Source organism: Oncorhynchus clarkii, chromosome 9, assembly GCF_045791955.1.
Source record: "Oncorhynchus clarkii lewisi isolate Uvic-CL-2024 chromosome 9, UVic_Ocla_1.0, whole genome shotgun sequence".
NCBI classification, from domain to species: Eukaryota; Metazoa; Chordata; class Actinopteri; order Salmoniformes; family Salmonidae; genus Oncorhynchus; species Oncorhynchus clarkii.
Genome location: NC_092155.1, coordinates 58021214 through 58041111, shown reverse-complemented (window position 1 = coordinate 58041111; position 19898 = coordinate 58021214). Strand labels below are relative to the sequence as shown.

At 46.5% G+C, this 19898-nt stretch overlaps 1 protein-coding gene across 2 annotated transcripts in view; it reads right to left on the bottom strand.

The window, feature by feature from the left end:
* LOC139417306 (signal peptide, CUB and EGF-like domain-containing protein 3) overlaps window positions 1–19898 on the bottom strand; it is a 118376-nt gene that overhangs the window by 17157 nt on the left and 81321 nt on the right. For both annotated transcript variants that reach the window (XM_071166571.1, XM_071166572.1), the window contains exons 7-9: window positions 16703–16750; window positions 12215–12331; window positions 10465–10587 (exon numbers count right to left, since the gene is read on the bottom strand). In XM_071166571.1, coding sequence (XP_071022672.1) covers window positions 10465–10587; window positions 12215–12331; window positions 16703–16750 — 288 coding nt within the window. The remainder of the gene's footprint in view (window positions 1–10464; window positions 10588–12214; window positions 12332–16702; window positions 16751–19898) is intronic.

Sequence of the window (19898 nt, the reverse complement as noted above, 5' to 3'; positions counted from 1 at the left end):
AGTGGAGCGCACGGTGTCCCCAGTGCGGGTGCACAGCCCGGTGCGGTACATTCCAGCTCCGCGTATCGGCCGGGCTAGAGTGGGCATCGAGCCAAGTGCCATGAAGCCGGCTCTACGCATCTGGTCTCCAGTGCGTCTCCTTGGGCCGGCTTACATGGCACCAGCCTTGCGCACGGTGTCCCCGGTTCGCCTGCATAGCCCAGTGCGGGCTATTCCACCTCGCTGCACTGGCAGGGCGACCGGGACCATTCAACCGGGTAAGGTTGGGCAGGCTCGGTGCTCAAGAGCTCCAGTGCGCCTGCACGGCCCGGTCTATCCGTCACCACCTCCACGCACCAGCCCTCCGGTGGCAGCCCCCCGTACCAGGCTGTCTCTCCGGCCCATCCTTACAGGGGCTTCCTCCTCTCCAGCGCTGCCGGAGCCTCCCGCTTGTCCGGCGCCGCTGCCGGAGCCTCCCGCCTGTCCGGCGCCGCTGCCGGAGCCTCCCGCCTGTCCGGCGCCGCTGCCGGAGTCTCCCGCCTCTCCGGCGCTGCCGGAGCCTTCCTCCTCTCCAGCGCTGTCGGAGTCTCCCGCCTCTCCGGCGCTACCAGGGCCTTCCTCTTCTTCGGCGCTGCCGGAGTCTCCCGCCTGTTCGGCGCTACGAGAGCTACTCAGCCCAGCGTTGCCGGAGCTTCCCGTCAGCCCAGCGCCATCTGAGCTTCCCGTCTGCCCAGCGCCATCTGAGCCTCCCGTCTGCCCAGCGCCGCCAGTGTCGCCCGTCTGCCCAGCGCCGCCAGTGCCGCCCGTCTGCCCAGCGCCGCCTGTCTGCCCAGCGCCGTCAGTGCCGCCCGTCTGCCAGGAGCCGCCAGTGCCGCCCGTCTGCCAGGAGCCGCCAGTGCCGCCCGTCTGCCAGGAGCCGCCAGTGCCGCCGGTCAGCCAGGGGCCGCCAGTGCCGCCGGTCAGCCAGGGGCCGCCAGTCAGCCAGGGGCCGCCAGTCAGCCAGGGGCCGCCAGTGCCGCCAGTCAGCCAGGGGCCGCCAGTGCCGCCAGTCAGCCAGGGGCCGCCAGTGCCGCCAGTCAGCCAGGGGCCGCCAGTAAGCCAGGGGCCGCCAGTGCCGCCAGTCAGCCAGGGGCCGCCAGTAAGCCAGGGGCCGCCAGTGCCGTCAGTCAGCCAGGGGCCGCCCGAGCAGCTGTCCCTCTGTCCCGAGCAGCTGTCTCTCTGTCCCGAGCAGCTGCCGCCCCTCTGTCCCGAGCAGCTGCCGCCCCTCTGTCCCGAGCAGCTGCCGCCCCTCTGTCCCGAGCAGCTGCCGCCCCTCTGTCCCGAGCAGCTGCCGCCCCTCTGTCCCGAGCAGCTGCCCCTCTGCCCCGAGCTGCTATCGCCCCTCTGTCCCGAGCTGCTATCGCCCCTCTGTCCCGAGCTGCTATCGCCCCTCTGTCCCGAGCTGCTATTGCCCCTCTGTCCCGAGCAGTTGTCCCTCTGTCCCGAGCAGCAGCTTCACCTCTGTCCCGAGCTGCCCCTCTGTCCCAAGCAGCCCCTCTGTCCAGTGGGGTCATTGAGAGGGGTGACCATGGTGAGTAAGCCACGGAGGCGGACAATAAGGCGGACTAAGACAATGGTGAAGTGGGGTCCGCGTCCCGCGCCAGAGCCGCCACCGCGGACAGACGCCCACCCAGACCCTCCCCTATAGGTCAAGGTTTTGCGGCCGGAGTCCGCATCTTTGGGGGGGGGGGGGGTACTGTCACGTTCTGACCTCTATTTCCGTTGTTTTGTATTTATTTCGTATGGTCAGGGCGTGAGTTGGGTGGGCAGTCTATGTTTGTTTTTCTATGTTTTGGGGCATTTCTATGTTTTCGGCCTAGTATGGTTCTCAATCAGAGGCAGGTGTCATTAGTTGTCTCTGATTGAGAATCATACTTAGGTAGCCTGGGTTTCACTGTGTGTTGGTGGGTGATTGTTCCTGTCACTGTGTTTGTTGTCACAGGATAGGCTGTATAGGTTTTCACGTTCCGTTTGTTGTTTTGTAGATTTGAGTTATTTCATGTATCGTTCAGTTTTCCATTAAAGAACATGAATAACCACCACGCTGCTTTTTGGTCCGCTTCTCCTTCTACAGACGAACGTCGTTACATGCGATTACAGCTGTAAGTCGCTTGGGGTATGTCTCTATCAGTTTTGCACATCGAGAGACTGAAATTTTTTCCCATTCCTCCTTGCAAAACAGCTCGAGCTCAGTGAGGTTGGATGGAGAGCATTTGTGAACAGCAGTTTTCAGTTCTTTCCACAGATTCTCGATTGGATTCAGGTCTGGACTTTGACTTGGCCATTCTAACACCTGGATATGTTTATTTTTGAACCATTCCATTGTAGATTTTGCTTTGTTTTGGATCATTGTCTTGTTGGAAGACAAATCTCCGTCCCAGTCTCAGGTCTTTTGCAGACTCCATCAGGTTTTCTTCCAGAATGGTCCTGTATTTGGCTCCATCCATCTTCCCATCAATTTGAACCATCTTCCCTGTCCCTGCTGAAGAAAAGCAGGCCCAAACCATGATGCTGCCACCACCATGTTTGACAGTGGGGATGGTGTGTTCAGGGTGATGAGCTGTGTTGCTTTTACGCCAAACATAACGTTTTGCATTGTTGCCAAAAAGTTCAATTTTGGTTTCATCTGACCAGAGCACCTTCTTCCACATGTTTGGTGTGTCTCCCAGGTGGCTTGTGGCAAACTTTAAACTCCACTTTTTATGGATATCTTTAAGAAATGGCTTTCTTCTTGCCACTCTTCCATAAAGGCCAGATTTGTGCAATTTTAGACTGATTGTTGTCCTATGGACAGAGTCTCCCACCTCAGCTGTAGATCTCTGCAGTTCATCCAGAGTGATCATGGGCCTCTTGGCTGCATCTCTGATCAGTCTTCTCCTTGTATGAGCTGAACGTTTAGAGGGACGGCCAGGTCTTGGTAGATTTGCAGTGGTCTGATACTCCTTCCATTTCAATATTATCGCTTGCACAGTGCTCCTTGGGATGTTTAAAGCTTGGGAAATCTTTTTGTATCCAAATCCGGCTTTAAACTTCTTCACAACAGTATCTCGGACCTGCCTGGTGTGTTCCTTGTTCTTCATGATGCTCTCTGCGCTTTTAACGGACCTCTGAGACTATCACAGTGCAGGTGCATTTATACGGAGACTTGATTACACACATGTGGATTGTATTTATCATTAGTCATTTAGGTCAACATTGGTTCATTCAGAGATCCTCACTGAACTTCTGGAGAGAGTTTGCTGCACTGAAAGTAAAGGGGCTGAATAATTTTGCACGCCCAATTTTTCAGTTTTTGATTTGTTAAAAAAGTTTGAAATATCCAATAAATGTCGTTCCACGTCATGATTGTGTCCCACTTGTTGTTGATTCTTCACAAAAAAATACAGTTTTATATCTTTATGTTTGAAGCCTGAAATGTGGCAAAAGGTCGCAAAGTTCAAGGGGGCCGAATACTTTCGCAAGGCACTGTATATATATATTTACATTTGTATCAACACACCAACACGATCAGACAGAGCATTTCAATGGCAAAGGAGGCTCATGGAAATAAATTATAATTTGTATTATTATTATTTTCATTAAATAAAAACACACAGTGATTCATTAGTCATACAGTGATGATTTAAAAATACAGTAATGATTTTTTTTTTTTTAATCTAAAAGGTAAAGACTGCATGGGGGCTTTAAGAGCTAACTTTTACATAGCTGTCAAAAATATAAATGAATTGGCATCTAAATGGCATAATTTGTTTCGTTTGAAAGAACTCCTCTGGGATATTGGGATGCTAGCTAACATCTCAGGACTGGGGTTGACTGGGTACATGCTTTGCTGCTTGGACATACTCTATCCAGCTCTGATCAATATGATTGAATGGGAAGAAGCAACCTGTAGCGTTGTATTGTACTACACTGTACAAAGTAAGGGATGGGCTTGGATGTTTCAGGATGCCTGGGACTATGTTCGTTGTTTACCAGCAGGTAAGGTGAGGTATGCAGTGGTTGGCAGGGCTTGAGACCCATGGTGTACGTGCAGATGAGGAACACACTGATGGAACAGTGGCTGCTGTTTTTTTTAACACAACACAGGCAGAAACCCCCTTGCTTGCTCCCTCCATCTGAACAATCTCACATTTCTACAATTGTGTTATTTATGGGGTGCCAGGCATATGACTGCATAATATAACATTAAAAATTAAAAAACAAAGCCACAGGTTTGTTCCGCCAATCCTCCTCCGTAGCAGCAATTACGCTGACTCATGCTGTGCCAAACTGGCCTACGAATCCCCCCACCACCTCCTCTTCCCCCCTCAGCTACAAAAAAATAACAATCCTTCAGAGCAAATCAATGTTACAACAATAGAAGGGTGAAACAATGCTTGGCAGAGGCTGTTTACACAGAGTAGATAAGGCCTTGATGCTCCTCCTGGGGGAGACCTAGGAGGATCTGATAAGGGCCCTCCGACAACGCCCTCATAGGGATTAGCAGGGGATGAGGGGTGGGTAGGGGGGAGGAAGGGTCGAGGAATGCCTCCAAGCCCTGGATCGGGCCAGACATGTCGCGTCTTGATTGATGGGCCGTGGGCCGCTGACAGCTGGGAAACACAGTGTCCGTTCAAAGCAAGATAAACAGGGTTGTGGAGTTCAGTTTATACATCCCAACACCTTACCACAGTATGCACTTTGTGTACTGTAGTAGGTTCTTCTTTTTACCGAACAGCACAGCCACATCTCTAATAAGTCAGGATTTATTAGGATTGTTTTTATAGCTATTTTACTCACGCATGGCACTGTCTTCAGGTGGTATAGATAAGAGTGTTATTTGGGCCTATGCTTAGCACATTTCCCTCTTCCTTTTTGCTCCCCAAAGTTCCAAACAACAATGGCCAGCCAGGCCAGATCTCAGCTAGCTAGCGTGGGAGATGGTCCCTGCTGTAGTCACCCAGCTGGGTCTTGGACTGAGGAGGTGCTGACCACACACCACTTACCTAAGAATTATACTGAACAAAAATATAAACGCAAAAAAAAAATATATATATATATAAACGCAACATGCAACAATTTCTAAGATTGTTCTCAGTTACAGTTCATATGATGAAATCAGTCAATTGAAATAAATGGATTAGACCCTAACACAGATACAGATTCCAGGGAGCGTTCACCGAGCATGCACAGAACAGCTGGCACCCATATTCATTTTCAACCTCTCCTTGTCCCAGTCTGTAATCCCCACATGTTTAAGATGAGCACCATCCTTCCTGTCCCCAAGAACTCTAAGGCTTCATGTCACAATGACTACCGCCCTGTAGTACTCACTTCTGTAATCATGAACAGTAGTGGAGAAGGTGGAAAGTTTTAAGTTCCTCGGCGTACATATAACGGACAAACTGAAATGGTCCACCCACACAGACAGCGTGGTGAAGAAGGGGCAACAGCGCCTCTTCAACCTCAGGAGGCTGAAGAAATTTGGCTTGTCACCAAAAACACTCACAAACTTTTACAGATGCACAATCGAGAGCATCCTGTCGGGCTGTATCACCGCCTGGTACGGCAACTGCTCCGTCCACAACCGTAAGGCTCTCCAGAGGGTAGTGAGGTCTGCACAACGCATCACCAGGGGCAAACTATCTGCCCTCCAGGACACCCACACCACCCAATGTCACAGGAAGGCCAAAAAGATATTCAATGACAACAACCACCCGAGTCACTACCTGTTCACCCCGGTATCATCCAGAAGGCGAGGTCAGTACAGGTGCATCAAAGCAGGGACCGAGACTGAAAAACAGCTTCTATCTCAAGGCCATCAGACTGTTAAACAGCCACCACTAACATTGAGTGGCTGTCACAACTTCCACCGAAGTTGTTCCCTCCTTGTTCGGGCGGCATTTGGCGGTCGATGTCACCGGCTTTCTAGCTGCCACCGATCCATGTTTCATTTTTCCTTTTGTTTTGCCAGTTTACACACCTGGTTCCCATCTCATAATTAGGTTCCTTATTTAACCCTCTGGCTTCCCTTTCTCTTTTGTGCGTGATTGTCTTTCGTGTGTTGGAGTTTGAGTCCTGTTTTGTCCTTGTTTTGTAACAGGATTTTTGTTACGTTCTTGGGTTGAGTAAATACAGTGTTTTTTTACTCTTACCTGTGTCCTGCGCCTGACTCCTTCGCTATCTGCTAGATAGACTCTTACCTGTGTCCTGCGCCTGACTCCTTCGCTATCTGCTAGATAGACTCTTACCTGTGTCCTGCGCCTGACTCCTTCGCTATCTTCTAGATAGACTCTGACAGTGGCTGCTGCCAACATACTGACTCAAATCTATAGCCACTTTAATAATTAAAAATTGGATGTACTAAATGTATCACTAGTCACTTTAAACAATGCCACTATATATAATGTTTACATACCCTACATTACTCATCTCATATATATATATACTGTACTCTATACCATCTTGCCTATGCCGTTCGGCCATCGCTCATCCATATATTTATATGTACATATTCTATTCATTCCTTTACACTTGTGTGTAAAAGGTAATTGTTGTGAAATTGTTAGATTACTTATTAGATATTACTGCATGGTCAGAACTAGAAGCACAAGCATTTCGCTACGCTCGCATTAACATCTGCTAACCATGTGTATGTGACCAATAAAATTTGATTTGATTTGATTTACGAAGTGTTATGAGAGGCTGGTTATGGCACACACTAACTCCACCATCATACCAGACACCCTAGACCCACTCCAATTTGCATACCGCCCCAACAGATCCATAGATGACGCAATCTCAATTGCTCTTCACACTGCCTTCACCCACCTAGATAAGATACTGTACCTATGTGAAAATGCTCTTCATTGACTACAGCTCAGCGTTCAACACCATTGTCCCCTCCAAGCTCATCACCAAGCTTTGGACTCTGGGTCTGAGCACCTCCCTCTACAACTGGATCCTGGACGTCAACACAGGGGTGTGTGTTTAGTCCACTCCTATACTCCCTGTTCACCTAGGACTGCGTGGCCACACATGACCAACACCATCATCAACTTTGCTGACAACACGATGGTGGTAGGCCTGATTACTGGCGACGATGAGTCAGCCTACAGGGAGGAGGTTAGTGACCAGGCAGAGTAGTGCCAGATCAACAGTCTCTCCCTCAACATCAGTAAGACCAAGGAGCTGATCGTGGACTACAAGGGGGGGAGGACTACAGTGGAGTAGGTCAAGAGTAGGTCAAGAGTGTCCAAATCACTAAAGACTTAAAATGGTCCAAACACACATGCACAGTAGTGAAGAAAGTGTGACAGCGCCTCTTCCCCCTCAGGTGGTTGAAAAAGTTCAAAGCTGTACCATTGAGAGCATCTTGTCTGGCTTTATCACTGCCTGGTATGGCAATAGCACCACCCTCGATCTCATGGCGCTACAGAAGGTGGTGCAGACAGCCCAGTACATCATTGGGGCCGAGCTCCCTTCCATCCCAGACATCTATATCAGGCGATGTGGTAGGAAGGTCCGGAAAATCGTTAAAGACTTCAACCACCCAAGCCATAGACTATTCTCTGTGCTTCCACAAGCGGTACCGGTACATCAAGTCTGGCACCAACAGGCTCTTGAACAGCTTCTATCCCCAAGCAATAAGACTGATAAATAGCTAACACAATAGCTAACACAATAGCTACACAGGCTATCTGAGTTAGCATTGTATCTTTATTGACCTATTTGTATTTTTGTACTGTATCTTTGCACACAGAGAGGGCCATACACACTCACAAACACTAACTCCATCATCAGCTCACTCACACATACATTTATACTGACTCTACACCCACTCACATACAAGCTGCTGCTACTCTGTTCATCATACATCCTGTTGCCTAGTCATCTTACCCCTATACCTTTCTACCGCTATCACTCCAGTATCCCTGCACATTCTGAATATAGCATTGGATCTGACCCTGTATATAGTGTGCTTACTTACTTATTGTGTTCTTCATATTTATTTGTATTTCTTGTGCGTTTTTCTAGTATTACATTGTTATTGATCATTGCATTGCTGGGTTTTGAGTTTGAATTTCACTGTACTTGTGCATGTGACATTAAAAACGTTAAACTTGATATGCATCTGTTGGTCACAGATACCTTAAAAAAAAGTAGGGGCGTGGATCAGAAAACCAGTCAGTGTCTGGTGTGACCACCATTTGCCAGCGCTAAATAACTCCTTCACATAGAGTTGATCAGGCTGTTGATTGTGGCCTGTGGAATGTTGTCCCACTCCTCTTCAATGGCTGTGCAAAGTTGCTGGATATTGGCGGGAACTGGAACACGCTGTCGTACACGTTAATCCAGAGCATCTGAAACATGCTCAATGGGTGACATGTCTGGTGAGTATGTAGGCCATGGAAGAACTAGGACACTTTCAGCTTCCACGAATTGTGTACAGTTCCTTGCGACATGGGGTTGTGCATTATCATGCTGAAACATGCATTTGCAATTGTGTTTGTTGTCTGTAGCTTATGCCTGCCCATACCATAACACCACCGCTACCATGGGGCATTCTGTTCACAACATTGACATCAGTAAACCGCTCCCCCACACGACGCCATACACGTGGTTTGCGGTTGTGAGGCCGGTTGGACGCACTGCCAAATTCTCTAACACAATGTTGGAGGAGGCTTATGGTAGAGAAATTAACATTAAATTATCTGGCAACAGCTCTGGTTGACATTCCTGCAGTCAGCTTGCCAATTACATGCTCACTGAAAACTTGAGATATCTGTGGCATTTTCTTGTGTGACAAAACTGCACATTTTAGTGTGGCATTTTATTGACCCCAGCACAAGGTGCACCTGTGTAATGATAATGCTGTTTAATCAGCTTCTTGATATGCAACATCTACCAGGTGGATGGATTATCTTGGCAAATGAGATATGCTCACTAACAAGGATGTAAACAAATGTGTGCACAAAATCTGTGAGAAATACACTTTTTGTGTGTATGGAAAAACTCAGGGATCGTTTATTTCAGCTTATGAAAAATGTTGCGTTTACATTTTTTCAGTATAGTATATTGCTGTTGATGTTAGGACATTGGATAAAGGTGTCCACTCAAAAAAAGATCTGCATAAAAAACATTAAGAAAAAATGGCCAAGCACTATATTGACAGTTACCTATATCAAGGAAATACAGTAAGATCATGTGGGACTACCTAACCATGATATATTGAGGAACAAAACACCTCTTCACACACTGTAAACAAACAGTACACTAGAATAACACTATAGACCTGCTAAAATCCCTGTCTCCCTGCCATGGACCAATCAGTCAGTCAGCCAGTCAGACAGTCACCCAGGTATAGCAGACACCCGGGATTACTGCAACAACCTGACAGCAATTTAGAGAAATTAAGCTTTTCTCTCTTTTTCTTTCATTTCAGTTGTCAGGGAGCGCAGGAGGGATAGGAGCTGGCGGAGTAGACTAGACAGATGAGTCTGTAGCCAGCGTGGCGCGGTGTAGCACGGGGTGCAGCAGAGCATGTTGGCCTGACAACGCCTCACTCAACAAGAGGCCAGCTTTATCAACACCTCTCATCTGCAGACAAAACAAACTGTTCCTGACAATCTCCACACTGTTCCCAAGTAGCTCCCCAGACATACAACACAACACCACCCTTCTCCTCTCAGCTCGGAATATTCCCAAGACCATATGGCTGAGTTGGTTGGAGGGAACATTAAAGATGTGTTATCTCCCTTGGGCCATATTGTATGTGTTAAATGTGAAACGCTTTGGGTAAAAGCATCTGCCAAATTACGTAAATAGATTCCAAATGAGGAGAGAACAATTCCTGCCCCAAATAGTCAGGTTGATGTACCTTTACATGCTCTAAAGTTACATTATAGAAACAGTTGGTCTCCATACAGTGAGTTGAACAGCATACTTGGTATAGATGTGCATGTTCTGGATGATGTGTTTCAGTGTTGAGCCCAAGGCATGTCCCTGATATGCACCAGCCTTGACACTGATTGACAAGGCACATCGTCTATTTTTCCACTCAGAATGTCAGTTAGCTCAGTTCCATAGTTGCATGGTTCCATAGTTCTGCATGGCACACTCTTTATTTGTTCTGCAGCTGGCTCCCCCGGCTCCCACTGAATCTCAGAAACAAACAAGCCAGATAGAGGCCTGGTTCTGCAGCTTCCCTCAGCGTGCTGAAGCCAAAACAATTAGGGAGGAGGAAGTCAATGTATTATTATCACGACTATGCTATTACCTTCCAATTCACCTCAGTAACATGGTGAATAAACCTGCTGAACTCATAAACATCTGAAATCTATGTCATTAGCTGAAGGGCACACAGAACAGGTAGTGGTCACTGGGACATTGGATCATGAGCAGTATGACCAGGTCTTGTTAGGTCTGTTTTCTGACCGATGATTGGTTGGAGGGATGGGATCCTACCTTGGCATGTCCTCTCATTGGTCAGCAGCTTGTAGCCCTTCTTGCAGCTGCACTCGAAGCTGCCCACTGTGTTCCGACATACGTGATCACACCCCCCGTTGTTCAGGCGACACTCATCAATATCTGCGGACAGAAAAAACATACAGTACATAGCATTCACTTTAACGCACTGACGGGGAGAGAGAGAGATGGGGATGGGAGAGAGGGAGAGGGGCAGAGAGAGAGAGAGGAAGAGAGAGAGATAGAGGGTAAGGATGTGATGTGTGTTTGATGGCTGAAATATGAATGTGTGATAGATGACTCTGGGGCCCAGGCAGCAGGCGAGAACAGCTGAGTGGAGATCCACCCCAGAAAGAGAAGAGAGAGTTGCACAAGGTAAGTGCATTAGAGATTTTCCCTTAGGGCCAGCATTAAGACGAGTATGATCTGGGTCAACATGTTGTTAGAATAGATCACAGCTCTTACAGAGACAGCCAGGGCAGAACTATGTCTCAGCGGCACAGCCCGACACAGCTCGACCGTTCTTTTCATTGTCAATAACCAATCAATACCAACCCTGGCAGGTTGGGTCATGTTTCAGATTAAATCTTAAATGAGGCGTTTGTTTCTTGAAGGAGAGTTCAGTCCATCATCTGGCTAAAATAAATCCCTCAGAAATGGAATAAAATAATAACTCTCTCTCTCTCTCTCTCTCTGTCTCTTTGTCTTCTCGTGCCAGTGCTCTCTGAGGTTGTTTTCCTTTTGTTTCCTCTGAAACGAAACTAATAAAATCCAATGTACTTTTATCAGAGTTGTTAGCTTTAACGTTATGAGCACTGGAGGGGAAGCAGACTCCTATTCTTGGCTTCTTGGCAGCATCAAAAGTCTTGAGTTTCTACACAGAGCTCTTCTGCTTCTTCTTTTCTCTCTCTGTCTCTTCTTCTAGGTTTTCATCTTCCCAAAATGTACTCCTAATCTAAATCCTTCTTACTCCAATGCTCTTCTTTGCATACATTTACAAAAGCTTTTTGATACGTTTTGAGAAAATTAAACTATTTGTGTTTAACAGCAGTAACAGGATATGGGCAGCTTGACAAAAGGATGTGCTGCCAACGCAGTACCCATTACCTCAGGGTTATGGTCATACGAAATATATACACAGCATTAAATTGTTGGCATCCTGTTGTGAAATTGTTAGGTTAGATTACTGGTTGGTTATTACTGCATTGTCGGAACTAGAAGCACAAGCATTTCGCTACACTCGCATTAACATCTGCTAACCATGTGTATGTGGCAAATAAAATTGTATTTTATTTGATTTGATAAGGCCTGGGCTACCCCTCAATCCCAATGTGAGAGCGCTGAAAGAACTGGGCTACCCCTCAATCCCAATGTGAGAGCTCTGAAAGAGACAGAGGCAGCCAATAAGAAAGAGGGGAAGAGGAAGGGCAGGGGAGGGAGGCAGAGTAGGGTGGCAAGGTGAGGTCAGGTGAGCCACACCTGGGGAACCAGACAGCGGCAGTCCTACGCGCCTCAACAAGCCCACAATGCCTCCCTGATTAGAGTCTGTTAGGTCCCTGATTCCCGTGGCCACTGTGACTGTGGACACAATGTACATGGAGGGTTGTGGGGGTGGAAGGGGGGCCAGTAAAGGAACCAGCAAGATAGATCAAAAGGAAAACATCGAAAGACTGATTGATCTGCAACCAGGTGATTGACAGGTGATTTTTGTTTGATAGGGTGAGGTGAGAAGGTGTGTGTGTTAGGTTACCTTTGCAGGTCTTGCGGTCTGGCTGGAGAGTGAAGCCTACAGGACAGCTGCAGCGGACTCCGGTCACTGCATCGTGACATGTGCTGTCACAGCCACCATTGTTCACTAAACACGTCTCTGCAGAGAGAAACATACATCACAGTTAGACACACACACACACACACACACACACACACACACACACACACACACACACACACACACACACACACACACACACACACACACACACACACACACACACAGGGATTTTATAGGTGGTGTAACTGTTCCCAAAACCGGTTGCTTGTTTCAAAGATGTCTATTAGTGTACAGTGTAGTTTCAAAGAGGATAAGAACAAGACAAATAAGAGACAGGAAGTGCTGAAGTAGTTTTCTCCTGTTTTCTCAGGGGAAGTGGACAAAGAAGACAGAGTTAGCTAATGCACCGGACTAACAACAACACTATGGAAAATAAAGGATCAGAGTACTAAGAGCATAATGTCAAGACATAAACAAATGATTGTGTGCATGTTTAGCTGCTCTTGGGAGCAGTGAGTTTAAAAAAAACACCCCCATTCCTCCCCCAACTTCCTCACAGGACATCAACCAACTCCTCTCATGAGGACAACCAGCTCTTCCTCCAGACAGTTGTGGTCAAAATATATATTTTTTTTACTCTGGCTTTGACAAGAGCTCCAAGGCATTTTGGGGATAAAAAAGCAATTTCGCCAGGCCAGTCCGTGCGTTAGAAAGATTGATTTGAGGAATGGAGGGTGGTCAGTCAGGGAAAAGAGGGCAGCTTGGCTGCCAGGCTATGCCTCATGACCTCATCTACAGACGCTGACACATTTCACGTAGGAGATAGGAGATTTTTAACAAATCGCAGAAGAGAAGAAATTTGATCACACTTTAAAGAGCTTGGTGTCCGTCTAATGTTACAGTCTTTTGGCAGCCTTCACCAATAGCTTCAAACACTCTGGAAAAATAACACCATTAAAAAACTAAACCTCATATACGATATCTTGCTCTAAGGGCAGCTGATCACTCACAGAGAAGCACATTGCATCACTTTTCCTCTAATAAGCTGAGGGATACCAGTCGGCAGTTAACTCAAAAATAAGTCTATTAAAGACGCAAGAACCTATCTCATAAAGAGCACCGGAACAGCTGGCCTGGCTGTGGGCTTCATCACAGACTGCTGAGAGGGATGAGACCGGTATGGAGAGGTCTTCTCACACGTGACACCACAGAGGAAGCACAGCTGCCCAAATCTCTACGGAGAATAACTTTATATTTTGAGGGAATACCTAGGCTAACATGACATTATGCTGCAGCGAGCAGCCATGATGAGGCAGACCAAACCGTCAAGGATCATAGATCAAGGAATTCTATCTAAGTGGGAGAAAGTGTTTAAGCATTTGTTGCTTGTTTCACTTCTGGTGACAGACAGTGGTATCACAGCAAAACTGTGACAGAGACCCCAGGCAGTGTTCTGCTGGTATGGGCCTTCATGGGCCTGGCTCTGGCTGTAATTTAAAGACGATGGCTCAGCCATCCTGTGAAAGTCCAAGGGCTCTGCGCTGGGGTAGAGAGAGAGAGAGAGAGCATTCCTAGTGAACAACGGTAGTGTTGTGTGGTGATGAGTGGCACAGCCTGTGTGTTTGTCCAAATTGCACACTGTCTGTGAGGCACAGAGAGTTGGCAGGCACGGTGATGCAGAACTGTCACGACATGCCTCCAAAATGCTTAGTGGGGCAGTTATCACACAAAACAGTAATGATCATGTGTTAAGAGGGTAAAGAAACATTTATGACGATTATGGCTTGCCAAAATAGAAGAGAGCGACACAAGCCCTGGTATGTGTGTGGGTTGGGTCTTCTGGATGAGGACCAGCCACGTCCACAGCTGTGGGCAGACCAGCCATGTCCACAGCTGTGGGCAGACCAGCCACGTCCACAGCTGTGGGCAGACCAGCCACGTCCACAGCTGTGGGCAGACCAGCCACGTCCACAGCCGTGGGTAGACCAGCCACGTCCACAGCCGTGGGCAGACCAGCCACGTCCACAGCCGTGGGCAGACCAGCCACGTCCACAGCCGTGGGCAGACCAGCCACGTCCACAGCCGTGGGCAGACCAGCCACGTCCACAGCCGTGGGCAGACCAGCCACGTCCACAGCTGTGGGCAGACCAGCCACGTCCACTGCTGTGGGCAGACTTTTGTAAATTGTACAACAGAAAGGCTCTGATATGTACAGTGTTGATCAGTTCCATATGTGGATGTAAAGTACAGTACACCTCTCTCCCTGAAGCAATATGTTGGGTTAGCAATATAACAATATGTTGTCATTTGACTGGAAAATTACACCTATGTGGTGATAAGCTTTGGTTGCTTGCCAAGGGGCGACATACCTCTAGCTGGCTGCTAAATAAATACAATTGACTTTGGGTGGACATAGGCAATATGTCCTAAGTGGTCAATGCTCACCAATTGGATAGTCAAACAAAATATTTCATAAGCATATGCAAACAAACACATAGGCACACACACACACACTCTCTTCCAAATCCAAGCATCTGAGTTCACCTAGCAGTAGACATGCAGTTAGAATTGGGTTATTATGAAAATAGTACACAAGGTTATTTGGAAAGAAGGAAAATAATGTAGCAAATACTTTTTCAATAATAATTTTTAAAAAATACAATAGGATGATGACCATCCCTGAAAATGGTCTGCAAATATCCTCTACCACCGCAGCTTTGAAAGCAACCAAAGGGTGAGCTTTTGTCAGGCTTGGCAGTATCGATTTCTGGGCTCATTTAGGGAAGCTCTTTGAGCTCTGTTTGAGCTCACTGAAACCCCGGCAGAGAGCACGAGCGACCATGGTAACAACTTACTTTTACTATTAGTTTAGACAAAATGACTTTATCACTCTTAAAATACCTTGAGAGTGAATCTCCTTAGAGAATCCCTCTCTCTCCCCCCTCTCTCTTTCCCCCCCTCTCTTTCCCCCCTCTCTCTCCCCCTCTCTCTCTCCCCCTCTCTCTCTCCCCCTCTCCCTCTCTCTCTCTCCCTCTCTCTCTCTCCCCCTCTCTCTCTCACCCTCTCTCTCTCACCCTCTCTCTCCCCCCTCTCTCTCCCCCTCTCTCTCTCCCCCTCTCTCTCTCACCCCCTCTCTCTCACCCCCTCTCTCCCCCCTCTCTCTCCCCCTCTCTCTCTTACCCTCTCTCTCCCCCTCTCTCTCTCCCCTTCTCTCTCTCATCAGGTTCCCCCACTATTTGGAGCTTTGTAATTAAGTCATAAATCTCTCTGATATGCAGTGGTCTGATTCATTTATACAGATTTATGTGCTTATTTTTCTTGGCATTTCTGTCAGATCATAACAGCATCATTTATCAGCAGACAATTTGGGTTGAAGTGCATTTTTCATGATTTGAATTGTTATGTAATAATATTTGATTGTTTCTCAATACAATTGATCATAATATTGTGTTTGATGGAGAAAGAGTGACTCTTATATACTATGCACCCCCTCTTAAATGTTCAGATAAATCTTGAAAGAAAGAAATAAAACCTGTACTGTACATTTCTCCAAGTGGAAGTATACATTCCACACTATGTAACGGGATACATTTACAGCACATGATAACTTCCAAAATACGTGATTCTGTGCATCCAAAAAGTTGGATGGTGTAGGCCAACATGAAACTTTAGAACAAAGAGCTATTCTGTATTCCGTCTATTGTGTGGCTGACTGTCAAGTCATGGCCATGCCTCTGGCTCCCTCTCAAACACTAATACTCTGTGATAGCCTTTCAGAACCGGCCACGGATAGCTGCTCGGCACAGGGCTTAATTCCCTTCATGGCAGTTGTATCAAAACACAAATAAACCACGGGCTCCTTCCTTGGCCTGTTTCTAAACAGCCATCGCAGTAATTGGAAGAGAGGTTGAGGACTTTGAGTCAGGTTATTCACTTAGCCCAGCTATTACCAGCACATCCATTTACAGCTATCAAAAGATAGGCATAGAACGTTTATGAAAAGGTCAGACAGAACAGATTGGCTAAGGATTAAGGTTGGGAAGGGCTGTTCTGTGATACAGAACCAGGAAGTCCATTCTAAAGCCTCTATATTGTAGTGTTCAATAGATCCCATATATCTCTTACCTGTCTTTCATTTTCCTCAAACTGTGTTGTGCTGGTAAGATGAAGGCTTCTTCCTAATTCAGCAGCGTTGTTTTGAAAAGGCGTGGTTTGACATGGGCATCCACCATTGTTATTGAAAGGGAATTCACAGAAGGACAAGGAAAGTGGGAAGGTGTCAAAGGTCAGGGGTCAGAGAGGGATGATGCCCCTTTGAGAGGGGTGCAATGTGTGTTAGGTTAGTTAGTTTCCCCCGGGTCGGTCGGCCTTCAGCCCACACCCACATAGACGTACGAAGGGGCGCAGTCAAGAGTCAGATGGTCAGTGGAGCCCCCAGAGAGAAACCAGAGGAACAGAGATATTTACCATTGGGGAACAGCTGTGGGGCTGCCTGGTTCTGGAGACTCCTCTCCCCTGCACACACATACACATACATTGCAAAAACACTGCTTTAGTGCTCCAATTAGGACCATGGGCCAAACATCGGTGATGTCATCATGAGAATAATTCTGTATGTATATAATACTATACATTAGTGGTACACTTTTCACTGGAATTGCCCCCATTTCTGGGCTGGTTGACTAAGCAGGCGTATTCATGAAACACATCAAATAGGTCATCTATTTCTACTGGATGAAACGCCCAGAGGAGTTTCAGAAAACCATTGATTTATCACAAGGGCAAAACTATTGATACACAGCGCTATTGATAATGACTGACCAAAGAATGGTGTGTACTTTCTAAATCAAACCAGAAAATGTCTATGATAGATCATTCTCTAGAAGAAGAGGGTCACCTCTAACGACAAAGGCAGAAAGAAGCCATCATGCACATATAAGAGCCACGCATTCAAGAGTTGTAGGGTGGAGGCAGACTTGAGGTAACGCCAGGGGTGTCGTTCAGTTAGTTCAAGCTCTGCAAGCCATTATAGCAGGTAGTTAGTTAGTGGTTAGTAAGAAAAGGCAGGTCAGAAACAGTCAGATTCACCCTCATGCTTTGCTAGCAGGCATTTGGGGTATTAAAAAAAACTGGAAGTTGTGACGTCACACAGCATGGTGCTACTGTTGTGTTATGTTGTGTGAGTGTGACACTACTCTCCTCGACGTGCTTAGAATCTCTTATTCGTCTGATGTCAGTCAGGTAAATGAGGGATCACACAGTTTCATATCACTCTCTGTTTTCATAGAATCGCATGAGAACCGTTGAGGATTCTTTACCTCAGTGAGGAGACGGCACACACAGCATGCACTGTTTACATCTGCTGTCCCCATTATACCAACATGACTGCATCCCAACATGCCCCAACAACCATGCCTCTAGGCCACGCCCCCAGACAGAAAGACAGAGCAACTGTCAAAAGCATTCAAATGTACAACCACCATAACAATGGATATAGGCTGGGTTTCTGTACAGCACTTTGTGACATCAGCTGATGTAAGAAGGGCTTTATAAATACATTTGATTGATATACAGTATGGACCACCTGAAAAGTTCATATGTAAGAATGGATATACAGTATAGACCACTTGAAATGTTAGTACAGTATGTAAGAATGGCTATACAGTATGAACCACTTGAAATGTTAGTACAGTATGTAAGAATGGCTATACAGTATAGACCACTTGAAATGTTAGTACAGTATGTAAGAATGGATATACAGTCTGAACCACTTGAAATGTTAGTACAGTATGTAAGAATGGATATACAGTATGAACCACTTGAAAAGTTAGTACAGTATGTAAGAATGGATATACAGTATGAACCACTTGAAATGTTAGTACAGTATGTAAGAATGGATATACAGTATGAACCACTTGAAATGTTAGTACAGTTTGTAAGAATGGATATACAGTATGAACCACTTGAAAAGTTGTACAGTTTGTAAGAATGGATATACAGTATGAACCACTTGAAAAGTTAGTACAGTATGTAAGAATGGATATACAGTATGAACCACTTGAAAAGTTAGTACAGTTGGTAAGAATGGATATACAGTATGGGCCACTTGAAAAGTTAGTATGTATGTGTGTGTGTGTTTGAGCAAGTGGAGTGTGTGCACTCTCCACACATACATTTGTGTGTGTGTGTGTGTGTGTGTGTGTGTGTGTGTGTGTGTGTGTGTGTGTGTGTGTGCGCACGCTTGTGAGTGTGTATGACAGGGACAGCATAAATGTAGATATGCTGCACCATGCTAATTTTATGTATGTGTTTTTCCCTATATACGGGCGCTCTACTGATACGGAAATGTACAGCATATAAAAGTAAATGTCTTGAGACTTGCACTATAAACTCTAAACCCCCAACAACGTACTAAAAGTGATAGATAGGAAAGATGAAAAGGCAAACTGTTTCAAATAAAAGAGGCCTGCGTCGTTGCCCGTTATTGTTGAATAAATAAAAGAGGCCTGCGTCGTTGCCCGTTATTGTTGAATAAATAAAAGAGGCCTGCGTCGTTGCCCGTTATTGTTGAATAAATAAAAGAGGCCTGCGTCGTTGCCCGTTATTGTTGAATAAATAAAAGAGGCCTGCGTCGTTGCCCGTTATTGTTGAATAAATAAAAGGCCTGCGTCGTTGCCCGTTAGGCCTGCGTCGTTGCCCGTTATTGTTGAATAAATAAAAGAGGCCTGCGTCGTTGCCCGTTATTGTTGAATAAATAAAAGAGGCCTAGGCCTGCGTCGTTGCCCGTTATTGTTGAATAAATAAAAGAGGCCTGCGTCGTTGACCGTTATTGTTGAATAAATAAAAGAGGCCTGCGTCGTTGCCCATTATTGTTGAATAAATAAAAGAGGCCTGCGTCGTTGCCCGTTATTGTTGAATAAATAAAAGAGGCCTGCGTCGTTGACCGTTATTGTTGAATAAATAAAAGAGGCCTGCGTCGTTGACCGTTATTGTTGAATAAATAAAAGAGGCCTGCGTCGTTGCCCGTTATTGTTGAATAAATAAAAGAGGCCTGCGTCGTTGACCGTTATTGTTGAATAAATAAAAGAGGCCTGCGTCGTTGACCGTTATTGTTGAATAAATAAAAGAGGCCTGCGTCGTTGCCCGTTATTGTTGAATAAATAAAAGAGGCCTGCGTCGTTGACCGTTATTGTTGAATAAATAAAAGAGGCCTGCGTCGTTGCCCGTTATTGTTGAATAAATAAAAGAGGCCTGCGTCGTTGCCCGTTATTGTTGAATAGTAATTGAGTTTGTGTGGAGAGACGGAGACAACAGAATGAAGATGTGGTAAAGTGCACATGAAACACCACCCTTAATGGATATTCCACTAAAACTACACACTGTTGGACTACCGACAGTGTGTAGATTTTAATGGGATATCCATTCAACAAAACTCCCACCGAAGGTGGCTCCCCTGCCTGTTCGAAGGTGGCTCCCCTGCCTGTTCGAAGGTGGCTCCCCTGCCTGTTTGAAGGTGGCTCCCCTGCCTGTTCGAAGGTGGCTCCCCTGCCTGTTCGAAGGTGGCTCCCCTGCCTGTTCGAAGGTGGCTCCCCTGCCTGTTCAAAGGTGGCTCCCCTGCCTGTTCGAAGGTGGCTCCTCCGTCGTCGTCGTCGCCGGTCTACTA